Below are 18,964 nucleotides of genomic sequence, written 5' to 3' on the forward strand. Positions count from 1 at the left end.
GGGTAAAACCGGTGTGAGCCACAACCGCAAAATTGCAAAAACCGCTCACGCTGCCAGGAGTGATAAGCACAAGGGCACAGCCAACAAGGCAGAAATTGAGAGTTCAGCTGAATTGGTCCTGCAAACCGTAGAATGAAAGAGTTGGAAGGGACCTCGGAGGTCTTCTAGTCCAACCCTCTGCTCAAGCAGGAGGCCCTGGACCGTTTCAATCAATCAATCAATCAATCAATCAATCAATCAGAATAGAGCTGGAAGGGACCTCGGAGGTCTTCTAGTCCAACCCCTGCTCAAGCAGGAGACCCTAGACCATTTCAATCAATCAATCAATCAATCAGAATAGAGGTGGAAGGGACCTCGGAGGTCTTCTAGTCCAACCCTCTGCTCAAGCAGGAGGCCCTGGACCGTTTCAATCAACCAATCAATCAATCAATCAATCAGAATAGAGCTGGAAGGGACCTTGGAGATCTTCTAGTCCAACCCTCTACCCAAGCATGGGACCCTAGACCATTTCAATCAATCAGAATAGAACTGGAAAGGACCTCAAAGGTCTTCTAGTCCAACCCTCTGCTCAAGCAGAAAACCCTAGACCATTTCAATCAACCAATCAGTCAATCAGAATAGAGCTGGAAGGGACCTTGGAGGTCTTCTAGTCTAACCCCCTGCTCAGATGGCAGACCCTGCACTGTTCTGGACAAATGGCTCTCCAATCTCTTCTTGAAAACCTCCAGGATTCTGTTATTTGCAATTTCTGGTGGCAAGCTGTTCCACAGGTTCATCCTTCTCCCTGCCGGAAAAAAATATTTCCAGGTTGCTTCTCTCCTTCGTTTCCATCCTTCGCTTCTATGTCCTGCCTTCGGGGGCTTTGGAGAATGGGGGGGGGACCCCCTCTTCTTTGGGGCAGCCCCTCAACTATTGCAAAACGGCTCTATTTTATATTTTACTTCGCATCGCGGGAGAGAAGAGAACCGCTTTGCCAAGGATGCCAGCTCAACGGAGAAAACCCCGGGATCAGACGTCGTATTCAGACGGTTCGTAACGGTTCGCACGAACCGGTAGCAGAAACCACGAGTGGGCTCACACCCCCCTCCCTGCCCAGGCTCTATGCCATCCTATTCAAGCACGATTTTGAGGCCAGGCGGATGCGCGGAAGACGCATGAGCAAAGCGCACGCGTGGAAGGGCGGGCACAGATGCGGAAGGACCCCTGCGCCTGTGGCGAACCGGTGGCAACAAAATGTGGATCCCACCGCTGCCCAGGACGATTTATTTTTTTCCTCGCTGCCTTGCTGGCGATTTGTGCTCTGTGTGTGTGTATGTGTGTGTGTGTGTGTGTGTGTGTCTGAAGAGCACAAGGCCAGGGAAGCCTCCCCAGAGAGGAGAGGTGGGAATCTGCAAGCCAACGTTTGAGGAGTTGTGGACCCTCCTTGGAAAGGCTGCAGGGAGCAAAGGGGGGTCTTTTTAAATCCTTCTAGCGGGTGGAGGGGAGGCAGAGAACCGAGACCCTGCTTGCAGGCGAGAGGAGCTTGCTATCCCATAATTTCTCGGCGCCGCAATTGCTTTCCCCGGGAACTGCAGGTGGTTACCTGGGAGCCAAACGCAGCCCTTATCTGTGCACACCTGCAGAATGTTAAGTGGGAGGGGGCCTTCCCCAGCCTCTTTCCTTTTTTTCCCCACCGAGAGAAGATTGCGGGGAGAGAGAGAGAGATTTCCCCGTTTCTCGGATAAGGACGGAGGGTCAATGGAAGTGGGAGGGAAGGAAAGACCAAGGGGCATCTTGGACTGGACAGAGGGACAATGGGTGGACAGGCTCTAGAGAACAGGCTAGGTCTCCTGCCCTGGGAGGAGGGTTGGACTGCATGACCTCCGGGGTCCCTTCCAGCTCTATGATTCTGCAGGCAGTTCGCAGCTGCAGGTCCCTTGCCTTAGGCAGGGGGTTGGACTGGATGACCTCTAGGGTGTTTATTTATAGGGGGGAATGTCTGCACCAAACGTAATTTCTAATGTTGCGTTTTCCCTCTTACTAGAGGGAGCCCCCCCGGTGGAGTAGTGTGAAGCCGTTACTGTGGCAACTCCACTGTGCTGCACAGCAGAAGCCGTTTTACAGCAGTACAGTAGAAGCCATTATAAGGCACAACAGGCTGCATCTTAACAGAACACACACCCCCGAGGGGTGTTTTACCCCTCACAGGATTTGTTTTCCAGAGAGTAAGTCATCTGCATACCAAGTTTGGTTCCACAGTTATTCTCGGGGGCTGCGTGGAAACAGTCTGCAGAAAAGGGCCCTGGTGTGCAATTGGCTGTTCCAGGGGGTGGGGGCTTCCCTGATTGGCCGCTGAACGGCCTTTTCTCACGCCCAATGAGGGGAGGACGCCGAAGACACCCTGATGGCATTCCCTAGTTGGGTCATGAAATGTCTGCAAGGAAATGACCAATCTCGGAGAAAACTGACCCTCACTCCTCCTCTCCATCAATCCCTCTCTCCCTTCCAGCACTGATAGCGTTACCTAGTTGGTTATTGAAATGTCTGCAAGAGCTTGGAGACCACCGAGGAGGAAGAGGAGGAATCTTCCTCCTCCTTTTCCCCTGGTGAAACCCCCATCTTTTCTAGCACTGATGATGCTACCTAGGTGGGTCATGAGACGTCTGCAAGGAAACCACCCAGCTCAGAGAGCACCATGGACCCTGCAGTCCTCCTCCTCCTCTCCCTCTCCCCCTCTGCCTCCTTCTCCTCCTCCTCCTTCTTTGCTCCTCCTCCTCCCCCACATCCTTCTGGCACTGATGATGTTGCCTAGTTGGGTCATGAGACGTCTGCAAGAAAACCACTAAGCTCAGAGAGCACCAAGGACCCCACAGTCTTCCTCCTCCTCCTCCTCCTCCTCCTCCTCCTCCCCCCTCCCTTCTGGCACTGATGATGTTCCCTAGTTGGGTCCACTCGCACTCCAAGGTCTCTCTCACCATGACTGCTGTCGAGCTACGTTTGACTTAACCCATAGGCACAGGCGGGGTGTGTTTTTTCCTCTCTTGCCAAAGTGCGAAGCCTGGTTTGATTCGAGACCCCATCAGGTGTTTCATTGAGGACCCCAAAAATGTCGCCTCGTCCCTTCGGCTCTTCCCTGCCCCTTTCCTGGCGCATTTGGAGGTGCGTTGATCGTTATCGTGTGTGTGTGTGTGTGTGTGTGTGTGTGTGTGTGTGTGTTGCGGGGAGAGGCCCAAAGAGAATATTAAATTTAAAACAAAAAGAAACTTCGATCAAGTGTTGTGAAGGACACCTTTCCTTTGAAAGGTTATCTTCGCGCTGGATTCTTTCTTCCCGGCCTTTTGAAAACGCAACGCGTTGCGACAGCCTGAAGATCAGAAGGGAGGCTGATCGCAGCGTGGCCGGCCAGGGGGGCTTTGAGGGCATCTAGACCAGCCCCGCCCCCCTCCTTCTTGGTGCAAGAATCTAGGTAAAGGGAAAGGTTCCCCTCGCGCAGAGCTGCTCGGCGTTCCCGACTCTAGGGGACGGTGCTCATCTCCGTTTCGAAGCCGAAGAGCCTCCGCAAACCCCCACCCCCTGCTAGCATTGATCACGTCACCTAGTTGGGTCATGAAACGTCTGTAAGAAAACCCACCAAGCTCAGAGAGCACCAAGGACCCCACAGTCCTCCCCGTCCTTCCCCCTCTCCTTCTCTCTTTCTCCTTCCCCTTCTCCTTTCCACAAACTCCACTCCCTTTTAGCCCTGATGATGTTCCCTAGTTGGGTCATGAAACGTCTGCAAGGAAACCCCCAAGCTTAAATGGTTAAGACGTCCCACGTCAATATCCAGAACAAGAGGCGGTTACTCTTTGGTTGTCCCCACACCTCTGGGGAAGTTCTCCAAAGGCAAGACGAGAACGGAAAGGTCCACCTTAAGACACAGCTGGCATGCCACCCATGGGGGGACAATTTTCCTGGGGGGGGGGAGGGAAACAATCCAGCCATGGGGTCATGAAACATCAATGTGGGACCCAACATCATCCAGTCCATCAAAGAATCAAGCAGCCATGAAAGTGTTTGGTGGAAAGCAGAGAACATCTTGAGAACTTCCAATCCTCCGTGGAGAAAGGAGAGGTGGTCCAGGACCAAGAAAAGAACTACAGATGGAGTCTATGATCCCAAATCTCCACACCTGGCACCTTCTCAGCTTGGACACCCTTGGTGGCCATCTCCTTCATGGTCTTGTTCCTCAGACCTTCACCCATCCCCAAGTCCCATCAATCCTGAAGAGGGTTCCTTACTACCAGGATCAGAAGAGGCTCTCGCCACGCCTTAGTGGAGGAAACCCTACTTAGTCAACAATACACCCTTGCAACTCCCCCCGTGGCAGCGAAAATATGTAAGTCACTACTCGGCCTAGTAGCAAGAGCACTTCTACACGGCTTCACAGTGCTTTTACAGCCCTCTCTTAGCGGTTTACAAAGTCAGCCTGTTGCCCCCAAATAATCTGGGTCCTCATTTGACCGACCTCGGAAGGACGGGAGGCTGAGTTGACCGTGAGCCAGTCAGGATCGAACTGCTGGCAGTGGGCGGAATCAGCCTGCAATACTGCATTCTAACCACTGTAACACCAAGGAAGGAAGGAAGGAAGGAGAGAAGGAAGGAAGAAAAGAATAGAAAGAGGGAGGGAGGGAGTAGAGAAGGAAGGAAGGAGAGAAGGAAGGAAGAAAAGAATAGAAAGAGGGAGGGGGGGAAAGGAAGGGAGGGAGGGAAGAAGGAGAGAAGGAAGGAAGGAGGGAGGGAAGGAAGAAAAGAATAGAAAGAGGGAGGGGGGAAAGGAAGGGAGGGAAGGAAGGAAGGAGAGAAGGAAGGAAGAAAAGAATAGAAAGAGGGAAGGAGGGGGGAAAGGAAGGGAAGGAGGGAGGAAGGAAAGAAGAAGAGAAGGAAGGAGAGAAGGAAGGGAAAAAAGAATAGAAAGAGGGAGGGAGGGGGGAAAGGAAGGGAAGGAGGGAGGAAGGAAAGAAGAGAAGGAAGGAAGGAGAGAAGGAAGGAAGAAAAGAATAGAAAGAGGGAAAGGAAGGAGGGAGGGAGGGAGGGAGGAGAGAAGGAAGGAAAGAATAGAAAGAGGGAGGGAGGGGGAAAGGAGGGGAGGGAAGGAGGGAGGAAAGAAGAAGAGGAGAGAAGGAGAGAAGGAAGGAAAGAATAGAGAGAGTGAAGGAGGGGGGAAAGGAAGGAAGGGAGGGAGGGAGGAAGGAAGGAAGGAATAGCACTTAAGACTTATATACCACTTCACAGTGCTTTACAGCTGAGTCCACCTTGCGCCTGGTGAGATTCGAACTGCCAAATTGCAGGCAGCCGGCAGTCAGCAGAAATAGCCTGCAGTACTGCCCTCTGGCCACTGGGCCACCGAGGCTCTAGCAGAGCCTGACAAGCAAGTCCTTGAAACAGAAACTGAAATACAAATACGGCATTTTTATAATTATTTTAGGGGAAGCGCTGCGACTTTTGCTTCCGAAGCGCGAACAAATGAAAAGCACCAAAGGAAATCACGACGGAGTCACAGAAAGGGGGCGCCAAGGGAAGGAGGTTTCAGCCGTGTTCGAACCCCACATCAGAGCCACGCAACCAAGGTCGGACGTCAAAAGGAAACCCAAACTTTTCAAGGGAATTCCACGCAAAGAACTGCCGAAACACACGGACATTTTTTGGGGGGGGAACCGCAGCAGCTCCCACCTGAGAGCGAGCCCCTGTCTTACCTGCAGCAGCCAATAGCACCGTCGGTGGAACGTGGGGATGATGGACGAGTGGACGTAACAGCCGTAGAGACACTGGAGAGGAGGAGAAAGAAGAGGAGGATGAGTGCGTGAGGACGAGGAAAACGCCTGTCAATCAAGAGCTTGTGGGGGGGGGGGGGGACTCTTTCCCCGACTGTCAAATCGGACCCAAAGCCAGAAATCTCCTCACTGCTAAAGTTGGAAAGTCGGTTAGTCAGAAAAAAAGAGAGAACTTGATTAGTCAGAAAAGGGCTTGTAGACGCCACCTGATTGCGGGGGGCCCGTAAAGAAGGGAGTGATGGGGAGTGGGTGATGCTGCAGGTGCCCCTGGAAGGCAAACCCCCCCCCACAAAACTTGTGTCTCAATTGTTTTGGCCGAGCCGTGCAGGGGGATTCACTGGGGAAAGCCATTCCAGAATGTAGAAGGACAGAGCTGGAAGGGGCCTCGGAGGTCTTCTAGTCCACTCTCTCCTCAAGCAGGAGACCCTGGACCCTAGACCATTTCAATCAATCAATCAATCAATCAATCAGAATAGAGCTGGAAGGGACCTTGGAGGTCTTCTAGTCCAACGCCCTGCTGAAGCAGGAGACACAGGATAACAGAATTGGAAGGGGCCTTGGAGGTCTTCTAGTCCACTCTCTCCTCAAGCAGGAGACCCCCTACCATTTCAATCAATCAATCAATCAATCAATCAATCAGAATAGAGCTGGAAGGGACCTTGGAGGTCTTCTAGTCCAACCCCCTGCTGAAGCAGGAGACACAGGATAACAGAATTGGAAGGGGCCTTGGAAGTCTTCTAGTCCACTCTCTCCTCAAGCAGGAGACCCCCTACCATTTCAATCAATCAATCAATCAATCAATCAATCAGAATAGAGCTGGAAGGGACCTTGGAGGTCTTCTAGTCCAACCCCCTGCTGAAGCAGGAGACACAGGATAACAGAATTGGAAGGGGCCTTGGAGGTCTTCTAGTCCAACCCCCTGTTCAAGCAGGAGACCCTAGACCATTTCAATCAATCAATCAATCAATCAGAATAGAGCTGGAAGGGACCTTGGAGGTCTTCTAGTCCAACTCCCTGCTCAGGCAGGAGACCCTGGATCATTTCAATCCATCAGAATTGAGCTGGAAGGGACCTTGGAGGTCTTCTAGTCTATCCCCCTGCTGAAGCAGGAGACACTTACAGGATAACAGAAATGGAAGGGACCTTGGAGGTCTTCTAGTCCAACCCCCTGCTCAAGCAGGAGACTCTAGGCCATTTGAATCAATCAATCAGAATAGAGCTGGAAGGGACCTGGGAGGTCTTCTAGTCCAACCCCCTGCTCAAGCAGGAAACCCCAGACCATTTTTGACATGTCCAGTCTCTTTTTGAAAACTTCCAGTGTTGGGGTATCCACAACCTGTTGGATCCATCCTCCCTCCCTCCCTCCCTCCCTCCTTCCATCCCTCCCTTCTTTTCAAAGTTCTTGAAAAGTTTTGCTTTTGAATGCTGATCTCCTGGTGGTCCCCAGTCCTTTTCCCTGGGAAAAGCAAACGATGCCAACCTCTGGATTCTTGTTTCCCGCGCACAATTAAGCAGCATCATTTGTGCCGCCAGGGAGGGGATTCTCTTTAAGAAGATAAGAGGGGACAATTTCTCATTTCCTATCATCCACGACGCCTGTCAAGAGCACGGAGGGGACTCCCCTGAGAACGCAACGCAACTTTTCCTGCATTTTTGAAAACCTGCGAGGATGCCCCCCCCCTCTCTCTCCTCCAGGGAGCGGCTGATTAATTTTGGCCCTGAGTTTAAATCACATTTTACAAGTTTTCTTTTGCGTTTTAATCACTTTTCGCTAGTGAGAATGGATATTTGAGCAGAGAGTGGGGGATGGAAATGGACTCAGCTCAATGAATCAAAATGAGGAAGGAGGGAAGGAAGGAGGGAGGGAAGGAAGGGAAAGGGAAGATGAAAAGAAAAAAACTGAAAGGAGGGAGGGAGGGAGGATGGAATAAAGAAAAAAGAAAGAAAGAAAGAAAAGAAAAGAAAGGGAAGGGAAGATGGGAAGAATGAAAATGAAAGGAAGGAGGAAGGAAGGAAGAAAGGGAGAGAAGGCAGGAAATAGGTAGAAAGTGAGAAGGAAGGAGGCAGAAAGAGAAAGAAGAAGGAAGGAAAGAAAGAAGGAAGAGGAAAGGAAGAAGAAAAGAAGAAAAAGGAAGGGAGGAAGGAAGAAGAAAAAAGAAGGGAGGAAGGGTGGAAGAAAGAAAGAAAGAAAAAAAGAAAGGGAAAGAACGGAAAGGAAGGGAAAGGAAAATGGAATGAATGAAAATGAAAGGAAGGAAGGACAGAAGGAAGGAAGGGAGAGGGAGAGAGAGAAGGAAGGAAGGAAGGAAGTAGGTAGAAAGATAGAAGGGAGGAGGCAGAAAGAGAAAAAGAGAAGGAAGGAAGGAAGGAAGGGAGAGAGAAGGAAGGAAGGAGGCAGAAAGAGAGAAGGAAGGAGGCAGAAAGAAAAATAAGGAAGGAAGGAAGGAAGGAAGGAAGGAAGGAAGGAAGGAAGGAAGGAAGGGAGACGAAGGAAGGAAGGAGTCAGAAAGAAAGAGGCGGGAGGACGACAAGAAGAAAGAAAGGAAGGAGAAAAGGAAGAGAGAAGGAGAGACCGTCCAGCCTCCCCTGGAGAACATCTGTCCTACAAAACGCTTCCCAGACTGATGCAGCCACTCTGACCAATTCTCCAGGGTCAAAACTATTATGGGATGGGACGTGGGCGTCCCTTAAAGCCTCCATTATTAGGCAGCAAAACAACCAACTGGTGGGGGGGGGGGGGGTGTTACAAACGATCGGATGGCTTGAAAAAAAACAGAATTGGGACGGTTGCGGGGAACAACGCAGCCCCCCCACCCACCCTCTGGTCTGAAAACCTAGTTCGTATTTGGGGTGTCGGAGCCCCCGATTAAAACCCACTTGGTCTGCTAAGAGCCAAGAGTGACTCACTCTCAAATCCATTCCAGCTAAGAGGATTTGGGGGGTCTGAGTCAGCCTCGAGCGCCAGGAAAACGAGAGGCAGCCGTGGGCTCCAGGGCTGAGGATTCCCCCCCCCCCAATTAGCCAAAGTCGAGAAGAAGAGGGCTTCCCTGAGGTCGAAAACTCCAGAAAACCGTAGAGCTGGAAGGGGTCGGGGAGGTCTTCTAGACCAACCCCCGGGCTCCAAAACTCTGCAGAGGCTGCGACTTTTCTCCATCCTCAAAACGCCATCCGAGATTGTGAAATAAAATCACAGCGCAAAAGAAATATGGAAATTTTGAGAATTTGAGTAGGGGGCAGGAGGGGATGCAATTGGGAAAACTGCAGATGGAAGGTGTTAAACCCACCCACCACACACACCGTCCTAAACCTTGTGGTCAGCACAATTTTACTTCAGTAGCAGTGACGGAGTACCCACAACTTCTGGAGGCAAGTCACGCCATGCACCCATCCATCCACCCGTCTGTCTGTCTGTCATGTGTTTTCTCCCTCTGTCTCAGAATCATAGAATGTCAGGACTGGAAGGGACCCCGGAGGTCTTCTAGTCCAACCCTCTGCTCAAGCAGGAGACCCTAGACCATTTCAATCCATCAGAATAGAGCTGGAAGGGGCCTTGGAGGTCCTCTAGTCCAACCCCCTGCTCAAGCAGGAGACCCTAGACCATTTCAATCAATCAATCAATCAATCCATCAGAATAGAGCTGGAAGGGGCCTTGGAGGTCCTCTAGTCCAACCCCCTGCTCAAGCAGGAGACCCTAGACCATTTCAATCCATCAATCAATCAGAACAGAGCTGGAAGGGACCTTGGAGGTCCTCTAGTCCAACCCCCTGCTCAAGCAGGAGACCTTAGACCACTTCAGACAAATAGTTATCCAATCTCTTATTGAAAACCTCCAGTGATGAAGCACCCACAACTTCTGGTGGCCAGCTGTTCCACCGGGTTCCTTGTTCTCACTGTCAAGGAAAGTTCTCCTTCGTTCCAGGTTGCTTCTCTCCTTGATGAGTTTCCATCCGTTCCTCCTTCTCCCACCTTCAGGTGCTTTGGAGAACAGGTGGACCCCTTCCTCTTCTTTGGGGCAGATGCCGTCATGTCCCCCCCCCCCCGGGTCCTTCTTTTCATTAAACTTAGACATTCCCAATTCCTGCAACCGTTCTTCCTATGTTTTCTCCTCGGGGCCTTCAACCCTCTTCGTCGCTCTCCTCTGCCCTCTTTTTCTAGAGTCTCAACCAAGGAAGACCCCCCAACAGGAGAAGCTCTGGCTTTCTCCTGGTCTCCATCTCATGTGCCCGGGGTTTTTCTCCAGCCGAGCTGACATAGCGTGAGAAAATTGAGGTCTCCCTGTGCCTCACTTCTGCGGCGTTTCCTGGCAGGGGCTCCTGCTTAGCATAATTTAATATTTCAATCGGCTTCCTCTTGGGGCTTGATTCCTCTCCGCTCCCGACGCCAGCAAAGCGGAGTTATGTCGGCTTCTGGGATTGAATGATATGTCACCGTTTCTATCGTGAGAGATATGGGCGGTGGGAGATGGGCAAAAAAAGGGAGACCCCTTAACCCAACAGTCCTCCCCTTCTGTTGTAAGGGGTGGACTATAGCTTTGCAATAGGGGCAAAACCCAGCTTCATCTGTCTGGGTCTCCCCTCTGGTCTGCCTGGCAGGGCTGACAGGCGGCACCCTCGGCCAGGAGACGTCACACCCACTGCCCAGGCTCGACCCCCCCCCCTGCTCCTCCTGAAGGGAGTCCCTTGAAAAGGAGCCCAGGAGGGGGAGGGGAGAGAGAGGGGTGGGGTGGGTGTAAGGGGACTTCATTAAGTTGCCTTTTTTTTTTAATTGAAAAGGTTCTCCCTCCCCCTAGACACACACACATACACACACACACACACACACACACACACAGAGGGTCTGTTAATGGGAAGCTGGGCCAGGCGCCAAGGCATTAAGTGAAATCGAATTCCGAAAAAAGAGCTTTAATCAGCAGTTTTTTCCTGGCTGGAATCGCTCTCCCCTGCAAGGTTAATTCTGAGCAGGCAGGATTAATGGCCTGGATAGAGACGGGCTGGGGTCTCTGCCCCCCTCTCGCCCCCCCCCGCCCACCCATCCTCCGGGGTTTTCCTGTCCCTGGACCCAAATGCCCCAGGAGGAGGCTCCTTTGTAGAGCCTAGGGGTTGGAAGGGACACCCAGAGGTCTCTCTCTCTCTTTCTTTTTTTTCTCTCCTTTCTTTTTTTCCTTCCTTCCTTCTTCTCTCCTTCTCTTTTTCCTTTGTTCCTTCCTTCCTTCTTTCCTTCCTTCCCTCCTCTTTCTTTCTTTCTTTCTCTCTCTTCCTTTTTCCTCCCTCCCTCCATTCTCTTCCTTCCTTCCTTCCTTCTTTTTCTTTCCTTCTTTCTTTCTTTCCTCCCTTTCTCTCTCTCCTTCTGTCCCTCTTTCCTTCCTTCCTCCTTCCCTCCCTCTTTCTTTTCTTTCTTTTTCTCTCTCCTTCTCTTCCTTTTTCCTTCCTTCTTTCTTTCTTTCCTCCCTTTCCTTTCTTTCTCTCTCTCTCTCCTTCTCTCCCCTTTTCCTTCCTTCCTCCGTCCATTCGTTCCCTCCCTCCCTCCTTCTTTTCTTTCTTTTTCTTTCCTTCTTACTTTTTCTCTTTCCTTCTCTCCCTTTTTCCTTCCTTCTTTCCTTCCTCTTCTATGAAATACACTCCAGCTGGCCAGATGGAGGAAAGGAGCCCCTTGGTTAAAGTCAGGGAAGCCTTGGAGATTGCAAGGAAATCCTTTGGAAACTCATCTGTTTTGGGATCAATTCCTGACTTTTCCCAGCCCCCCACCCCCCAGCCCCTTCTAAAGTCTGACCCTGTCCCTGTGGGTGGCAGGGCCTGCCATCGGCCACTAGATGGCACCAGAGGACCACATATTAATTCTGCCCCCCCCCACCTTTAATCTAAAGAAAAATAAAAATTAAAATTAAAATGACCAGCTTTTCAGTTCGCAGGAGCAAAATTGTCTGAGTTTGCAGATATTCATTTCAAAAACCATATATATATAAATATATATATATATTGTGTGTATATATATATATATATATATATATATATATATATATATATATATATATATATATATTGTATACACACACACACGCACACACACATATATACAGTACATACACAGGAAGTCCTTGTCTTACAACCCCAACCGATCTCCAAATCTCTGTTGCTAAGCGAGAAACGGGTTAAGTGAGTTTTGCCCCGTTTTATGACCTTGCTGCCCGCCGTCGTTAAGTGAATCCCCAGCCTCGTTCAATGAGTCACACGGTTGTTAAGCGAGTCTCACTTCCCCGCGGACTTTGCCCGTTGGAAGGTCCCCAAAAGTGGAATCGTGTGACACACACACCCCCTGCGCAGCTGCTTAGCGACAGAAATGTTGAGCTCCGTTTCGGTCGTAAATCGAGGACTCCCTGCAGTCCGCATTTCCTGGGGAAATGGTGGGGGAAGGAACCTCAAAAAGAGGAGGGGGGGTTGCGGTAGAGATGATTTGGAAAAGAACGCAGCCTCCCCCATTGAATGAAACCACTTTGGGGGGATGTGGAAAAATAAAATAGAATTCAGGCATTGCGGTTGGACAAGCTAAAAAAAAATCTACAACTCCCGGGTGGATTCCGCCGGTGAGAGAGGGGAATATATATTTAAATAAAATCTATTTTTTCCCTCCCTTCAAAACCGTCTAGATCTCTCCCGCTCCCCTCCATATGCAATTCCCCAATTCCCCTAATAGGAAGTTAAATCAATTTGAAGAGAGAACAAATCACTTAAAAAACTCCGGTCTGAAAAGTTTAGATATGAGGCAGGGGGATAAATTATATGGGCCCTCCACCCATGTTACAGCTTGGAGCAGGTGACCTTCTTGGGGACTGGAGAGGGGGGGGAGGAGGAGGAGGAGGAGGAAGAAAAAAGAATGAGGAGGAGGAAGAGAAGGAGGAGGAGAAAGAAAAAAGGAGGAGGAGGAGAAGGAGAAAAGGAGGAGATGGAGGAGGAGAAGGAGAAAAGGAGGAGGAGAAAAGGAGAGGGAGAAGAGGGGGAGAAGAGGAGGAGGAGAAAGGAAGAGGAGGAGAAAAGGAGCAGGGGGAGGAGGAAAATGAGGAGGAGGAGGAGAAGGAGGGGGAGAAAAGGAGGAGGAGGAGGAGGAGGAGGAGGAGGAGGAGGAGGAGGAGGAGGAGGAGGAGGAGGAGGAGGAAGACTTCTGGATCCTGACTGTTGATAGTCCGTGTTTAGGGTTAGGGTCATTCCCACATGCATTGACTTCCAGTATTGGAGGGGCTGCCCCAAAGAAGAGATGGTCAACTTATTGTCCAAAGCAGCTGATGGGCAGGAGAAGAAGCAACGGGTGGAAACTAAACAAGGAGAGAAGCAACCTGGAATTAAGGAGAAATTTCTTGACAGTGAGGACAATTCACCAGTGGAACAGCTGGCCACCAGAGGTTCTATGGGTGCTTCATCACTGCAGGTTTTCAAGAAGGGACTGGACAGCCACGTGCCTGAGGTGGCACAGGGTCTCCTGCCCGAGCAGAGGGTGGGATTAGAAGACCTCCAAGGTCCCTTCCAGCTCTATTATTCTATTATCCCAGATCCGTTATCCAATGGAGCGTCTTCCCTCCAGAGGCTGTGAAGGCTCCACAACCGAAGAGACTGTCCAGCCTAATAGAGGGTTCTCCTGCCTACGCAGGTCAGACTAGAAGACCTCCAAGGTCCCGCCTTGTTATTCTGATCATCCCAAGGAGACCCTTCTCTCTTTTTGGGGCTCCAAAGGAAAACCCTCCTGCAAAACCGAAGCCTTTTTAAAGGAACAATTGGCTGTCCTTGGTGAGAACGGGTTCAGTGCCAAGGCCTCTCTGCCAGGATCTGCCAGCCAAAGGAGACCCCACCAGCACTCTCTGGCACTTAATCCCAGGAGAATGTTCTTCTAAAACCGAAAAGGGGAGGGGGGTGAGGGTGGACTGGCAAACGCCATCCAAAACACAAAGAGACCAAGGTCAAAGCACGAACAGAATCTTGCCAAGGCGAGAGGCTTCCAATAAACTCCAGCCATTTGCCCACTGCCAGAATGGGAGGGAGGTTGGCTGCCAAAATGCTGCCCTCGGCATCCCAGGGATTGTGGAGGGAGGGGGGAGAAAGGAACTGCCTCTCCAGATGATGAGCAGCTGTCCAGATCTTGACCCAAACAGGAGAACTGTAGTATCACAAGGCGGGAAGGGACCTTGGAGGTCTTCTAGTCCAACCCTCTGCTCAAGCAGAAGACAATAGACCCTTTCAATCAATCAATCAATCAATCAATCCATCAGAATAGAGCTGGAAGGGACCTGGGAGGTTTCTAGTCCAACCCCCTGCTCAAGCAGGAGACCCTAGACCATTTCAATCAATCAATCCATCAATCAATCAGAATAGAGCTGGAAGGGACCTCAGAGGTCTTCTAGTCCAACCCCCTGCTCAAGCAGGAGACCCTAGACCATTTCAATCAATCAATTGCCTTTAGAACTTGTGCTCAGGAGGTTGGACTAGAAGACCTCCAAGGCCCCTTCCAACTCTGTGATTCTATGATTCTGAGATGGATAAAGAAGATGGATGGATGAATGGATGATGGATGGATGATGGATGGATGGATGGATGGATGGAACACCTTGCCTTCAGACCTTGGGCTCAGGAGGTTGGACTAGAAGACCTCCAAGGCCCCTTCCAACTCTGTGATTCTATGATTCTGAGATGGATAAAGAAGATGGATGGATGGATGGATGGATGGATGGATGGATGGATGGATGGATGGATGGAACACCTTGCCTTCAGACCTTGTGCTCAGGAGGTTGGACTAGAAGACCTCCAAGGCCCCTTCCAACTCTGTGATTCTATGATTCTGAGATGGAAAAAGAAGATGGATGGATGGATGGATGGATGGATGGATGGATGGAACACCTTGCCTTCAGACCTTGGGCTCAGGAGGTTGGACTAGAAGACCTCCAAGGCCCCTTCCAACTCTGTGATTCTATGATTCTGAGATGGATAAAGAAGATGGATGGATGGATGGATGGATGATGGATGGATGATGGATGGATGGATGGATGGATGGATGGATGGAACCCCTTGCCTTCAGACCTTGTGCTCAGGAGGTTGGACTAGAAGACCTCCAAGGTCCCTTCCAACTCGGATATTCTGTTACTGGTGCAATTGTAAATGAGGCCTGGAAGGAGAACGGATGTAGTGTGTAGGTTGCACGAGGCATTCACATTTCTTGCGTTTTGTGTAAAATATGAGCAGTCAGGCTGCACGGACAGCAGTATTGAACGTTGCGAGATCAACGTGAAAAGCTCCAGGCACAGCTGGCTAATTTTGGTGTCCCTGCTCTCTGCACAAGGCTTCCCGGGGCTTCCAGAGAGAAGGGGGGGGGGGGCGAATCTGTCATTGGCCGAGCGACAAAAGGCTGCCCATGTTTTGGGTGGAGTCCAAATTGCTCTTCTGGACTAAGCCAAGCAGCCGGGCAATTTCTCAGCTCTTTCGAAATCCTTTAGCAATAGCCATAGCCCTTGAGACTTATATCCCGCTTCACAGAGCTTTTACGGCCCTCTCTAAGCGGTTTACAGAGTCAGCCTTTTGCCCCCCACAATCTGAGTCCTCATTTGACCCACCTCGGAAGGACGGGAGGCTGAGTCAATGATCGAACTGCTGGCGGTGGGCAGAATCAGCCTGCAATACTGCATTCTAAACACTGTTAACACCAAGGAAGGAAGGAAGGAAGGAAGGAAGGAAGGAAGGAAGGAAGGAAGGAAGGAAGGAAGGAAGGAAGGAAGGGGGAGTGAGGAGGAAAGGAAGGAGAGAGAGAGAGAAGGAAGGAAGAAAAGAGAAGGAAGGAAGGAAGAAAAGAGAGAAGGAAGGAAGGAATAGAAAGAGGGAAGGAGGGGGAAAGGAAGGAAGGAGAGAGAAAAAAGGGAGGAAAGAGAAGGAAGGAATAGAAAGAGGGAGTGGGGGGAAAGGAAGGAAGGAGAGAGAGAAAAAAGGAAGGAAAGAGAAGGAAGGAATAGAAAGAGGGAGTGAGGGGGAAAGGAAGGAAAGAAGGAATAGCACTTAAGATGTATATACCTCTTCAAAGTGCTTTTACAGCCCTCTCTAAGCTGTTTACAGAGTCAGCTTCTTGCCCCCCAACAATCCGGGTCCTCATTTGACCCACCTCAGAAGGACGGAAGGCTGAGTCGACCTTGAGCCAAACAGGATCGAACTGCTGGCAGTGGGCAGAATCAGCCTGCAATACTGCATTCTAACCACTGTAACACCAAGGAAGATTCCTTCCTTCCTTTTTCATTCTTTTTCTTTCTGTTCTTCCTCCCTCCCTCCCTCCCTCCCTCCGTCCATCATGTATTTCAGCTGTCTATCTGAGAATCATAGACTCATAGGGTTGGAAGGGACCTTGGAGGTCTTCTAGTCCAGCCCCTGCTCAAGCAGGAAAGTCTATGTTAGACAAATTGTTTATCTCTTCTTAAAACCCTCCAGTGATGGCACACTTCTGGAGGCAAGCTGTTGCATCCATCCCTCCGTCTGTCCGTCCATCCATCCATCCATTTCAATCGATCAATCAGATTAAAGCTAGAAGGGACCTTGGATGTCTTCTAGTCCAGCCCTCTGCTCAAGAAGTAAACCCTTGATCCTTTCAATCAATCAATCAATCAATCAATCAGAATTTTGTCTGGTCTCTTCTTAAAACCCTGCAATGAGGGAGCACCCACAACGTCTGGTGGCCAGTTGTTCCACTGATTCATCGTTCTCTCAATGCCCAGGGAATTTCCTAATCCTTCACCGAGGAAGATGAAGGGAAAAACCAGCATCCGAAGACAGCCAGGAAAAAAACAAAACAGTACAACACCCCCCCCCCAAAAAAACCACAACAGCATTTGGAAAAGGGATCCTTCCGAGAACAGCGGGGATATTTTTAACTCCTACTTTTCCTGGCTGAAATGATCCCAAATAACTTCTCCCCTCCAGAGCAATGGGGGGGGGGGGAGAGAGAAGATGCAGAAGTTCCAATGTTTTAGCGGCCTCCGGGTTCCCCCCCCTCCCCAAATGTCATTTTTGCGAGCGCCAGGCTATATTGGTGGAGCAGATGGTCAGCCCTGCAGGATTTTTGTGGCTCAAACGACCGGCACGCGTTCCAAAATCTATTTAAATACCAGATTACCCCGATTCCTGTCAGTCGGAGGGGCTGGGGGGCAGCGGCAGCTGGCTCCATTAATCAAAATTCGGTGGGAAAAGAGCATTCAAGGGCTCCCGTCTGTTGCAAAAGGGGGTCCCAGGGAAGGCCGGGATGGGAGGGGTCTCTGCTCTGGGACCCCGCCTTCACGGGGAGGGGCAGTGAGAGGGGGGGCATCCAGAGATGTAGGCCCCCTGAACTCCTTCCCTCTCCTGCCTCCTGGTCTCCTTGCAATTTCCTTCCCTTGCTCTGGGCTTCTGCCGGGTCAAGGGTTAAGAGGAGAGGGGCAGTGGATCCCAGAGGAGATTCTCCCCCCCCCCAATTACATCTGGGTGGGCTGTGGGGAAAGGAGAGGGGAGGTGGTGTCTCAGTTCAGCTGGAGAGGGAGGGAGGGAGGGAGGGAGGCTGGAGGGGTCCCTTGGGGCTCCCTGAGTTTGGGGGTTTCCTTGCAGACGTTTTCATTACCCAACTAGGGAATATCATCAGTGCTAGAAGGGAGTGGGATTTGCAGGGGGGGAGGAGGAGGAGGAGGAAGAGAAGGAGAAGGAGGAGGAGGAGGAAGAGAAGGAGAAGGAGGAAGGGGAAGAAAGGTAGAAGGAAAACGAGGAGGAGGAAGAAGAGAAGGAGGAGGAGGAAGAGAAGGAAAAGGAGGAGGAAGAGAAGGAGGAAGAAGAAGAGAAGGAAAAGCAGGAGAAGGAGGATGAAGAGAATTGGAGAAGGAGGAGGAGGAGGAGGAAGAAAAGGAGAAGGAAAAGAAGGAGGAGGAGGAGGAAGAGGAGGAGGAGGAGGAGGAGGAGGAGGAGGAGGAAGAAAAGGAGAAGGAAAAGAAGGAGGAGAAGGAAGAGGACGAGAAGGAAAAGGAAGAGGAGGAGGAGAAAGAGAAGGAGAAGGAGAATTGTGGGGTCCTTGCTGCTCTATGAGCTGGGTGGATTCCTTGCAGATGTTTCTTGACCCAATTGGGGAACATCCTCAGTGTTACAAGAGAGTGAGGTTTGTGGAAAGAGGAGGAGGAGGAGGAGGAGGAGGAGGAGGAGGAGGAGGAGGAGGAGGAGGAGGAGGAGGAGGAGGAGGAGGAAGGACTGTGAGGTCTTTGATGCTCTCTGAGCTGGGTGGTTTTCTTGCAGACGTCTCATGACCCAACTAGGTTACATCCCAGCACTGAGACGGAAGGAGTCGTTGTCTCGGGTCAAAGCAGCTTATGGTAGAATTCGCTCCCGTGACCTCGATTTCCTGTCTGATCTACCCGGCCGTTTGGCCCATGGCTGACTTCCTTCCTTTGGGGGAAACTGACCGGACGACCCGAGGGGTTCCCCCAACCTCATAGGTCAAACGTCCAAAAGGAAGCCCACCAACGCAGCCGCTGGGCCTTTAACCAGCTGTTGGTGCATGGGGGCTGGGAGATAGTCCCCCTCCCCCCAATCTAAAAGATGGAAGGAAGGGCGCCTCCTGCTGGCCCAACCAAGCTACATGTTCAAACTCTTGGAATGGAAGACCGATGCCCCCCAAATTCCAGCTCTTCACCAGAGGAAGCTCAAACAGACCCCCCAAAATCAAAACTGCAGAATCCAGAATTCCAATCCCCTCCTTTTTGCAAATCCAGATGGGGTGGGGGGAAAATGTGGGGCGGGAGAGGGGGGGCAGAAAGATGGATGAGAGAATGAAATCTCCTCCACTCTCTTGGGCAAGGTGAAGTGGCGGAGAGGATCCCTCCGATATTTCAGGGGGAGTTGCTGTTTTCGCGCCACCTCCTTCCTCCCTCTCTTCAGCTCCCTGCCGCCCCCCCCCCCAAAAAAAACGAAAAAGGGAATTGAGAGCCAAATAAAAAAACCCTTCTCTTTTCTGAGCCGGTTGTCTCTGGTTGGGGGGTAGAGATAAATTCTAATTAAAAAGGGAAATAATCATTAAAAGATGAATCCACGCTGAACAGTGCAATTAATCAAGCACTTTGTTAATACATATTCATATTTGTTGCTGTTTTGACTCGGGAATTGGAGGGGGTGGGAAGGCATAGAGAGAGAGAGAGAAAGAGAGAG

General features: G+C 50.9%; 1 protein-coding gene across 2 annotated transcripts in view; it reads right to left on the minus strand.

The window, feature by feature from the left end:
* Nucleotides 1-18,964, minus strand: part of CAMTA1 (calmodulin binding transcription activator 1) — a 210,633-nt gene that overhangs the window by 95,053 nt on the left and 96,616 nt on the right. For both annotated transcript variants that reach the window (XM_081954883.1, XM_081954882.1), the window contains exon 3: nt 5,712-5,783. In XM_081954883.1, the coding sequence (XP_081811009.1) occupies nt 5,712-5,783 (72 nt within the window). The remainder of the gene's footprint in view (nt 1-5,711; nt 5,784-18,964) is intronic.

This window comes from Natrix helvetica (genome assembly GCF_964273705.1).
Source record: "Natrix helvetica genome assembly, chromosome: 5".
Lineage (NCBI taxonomy): Eukaryota > Metazoa > Chordata > Lepidosauria > Squamata > Natricidae > Natrix > Natrix helvetica.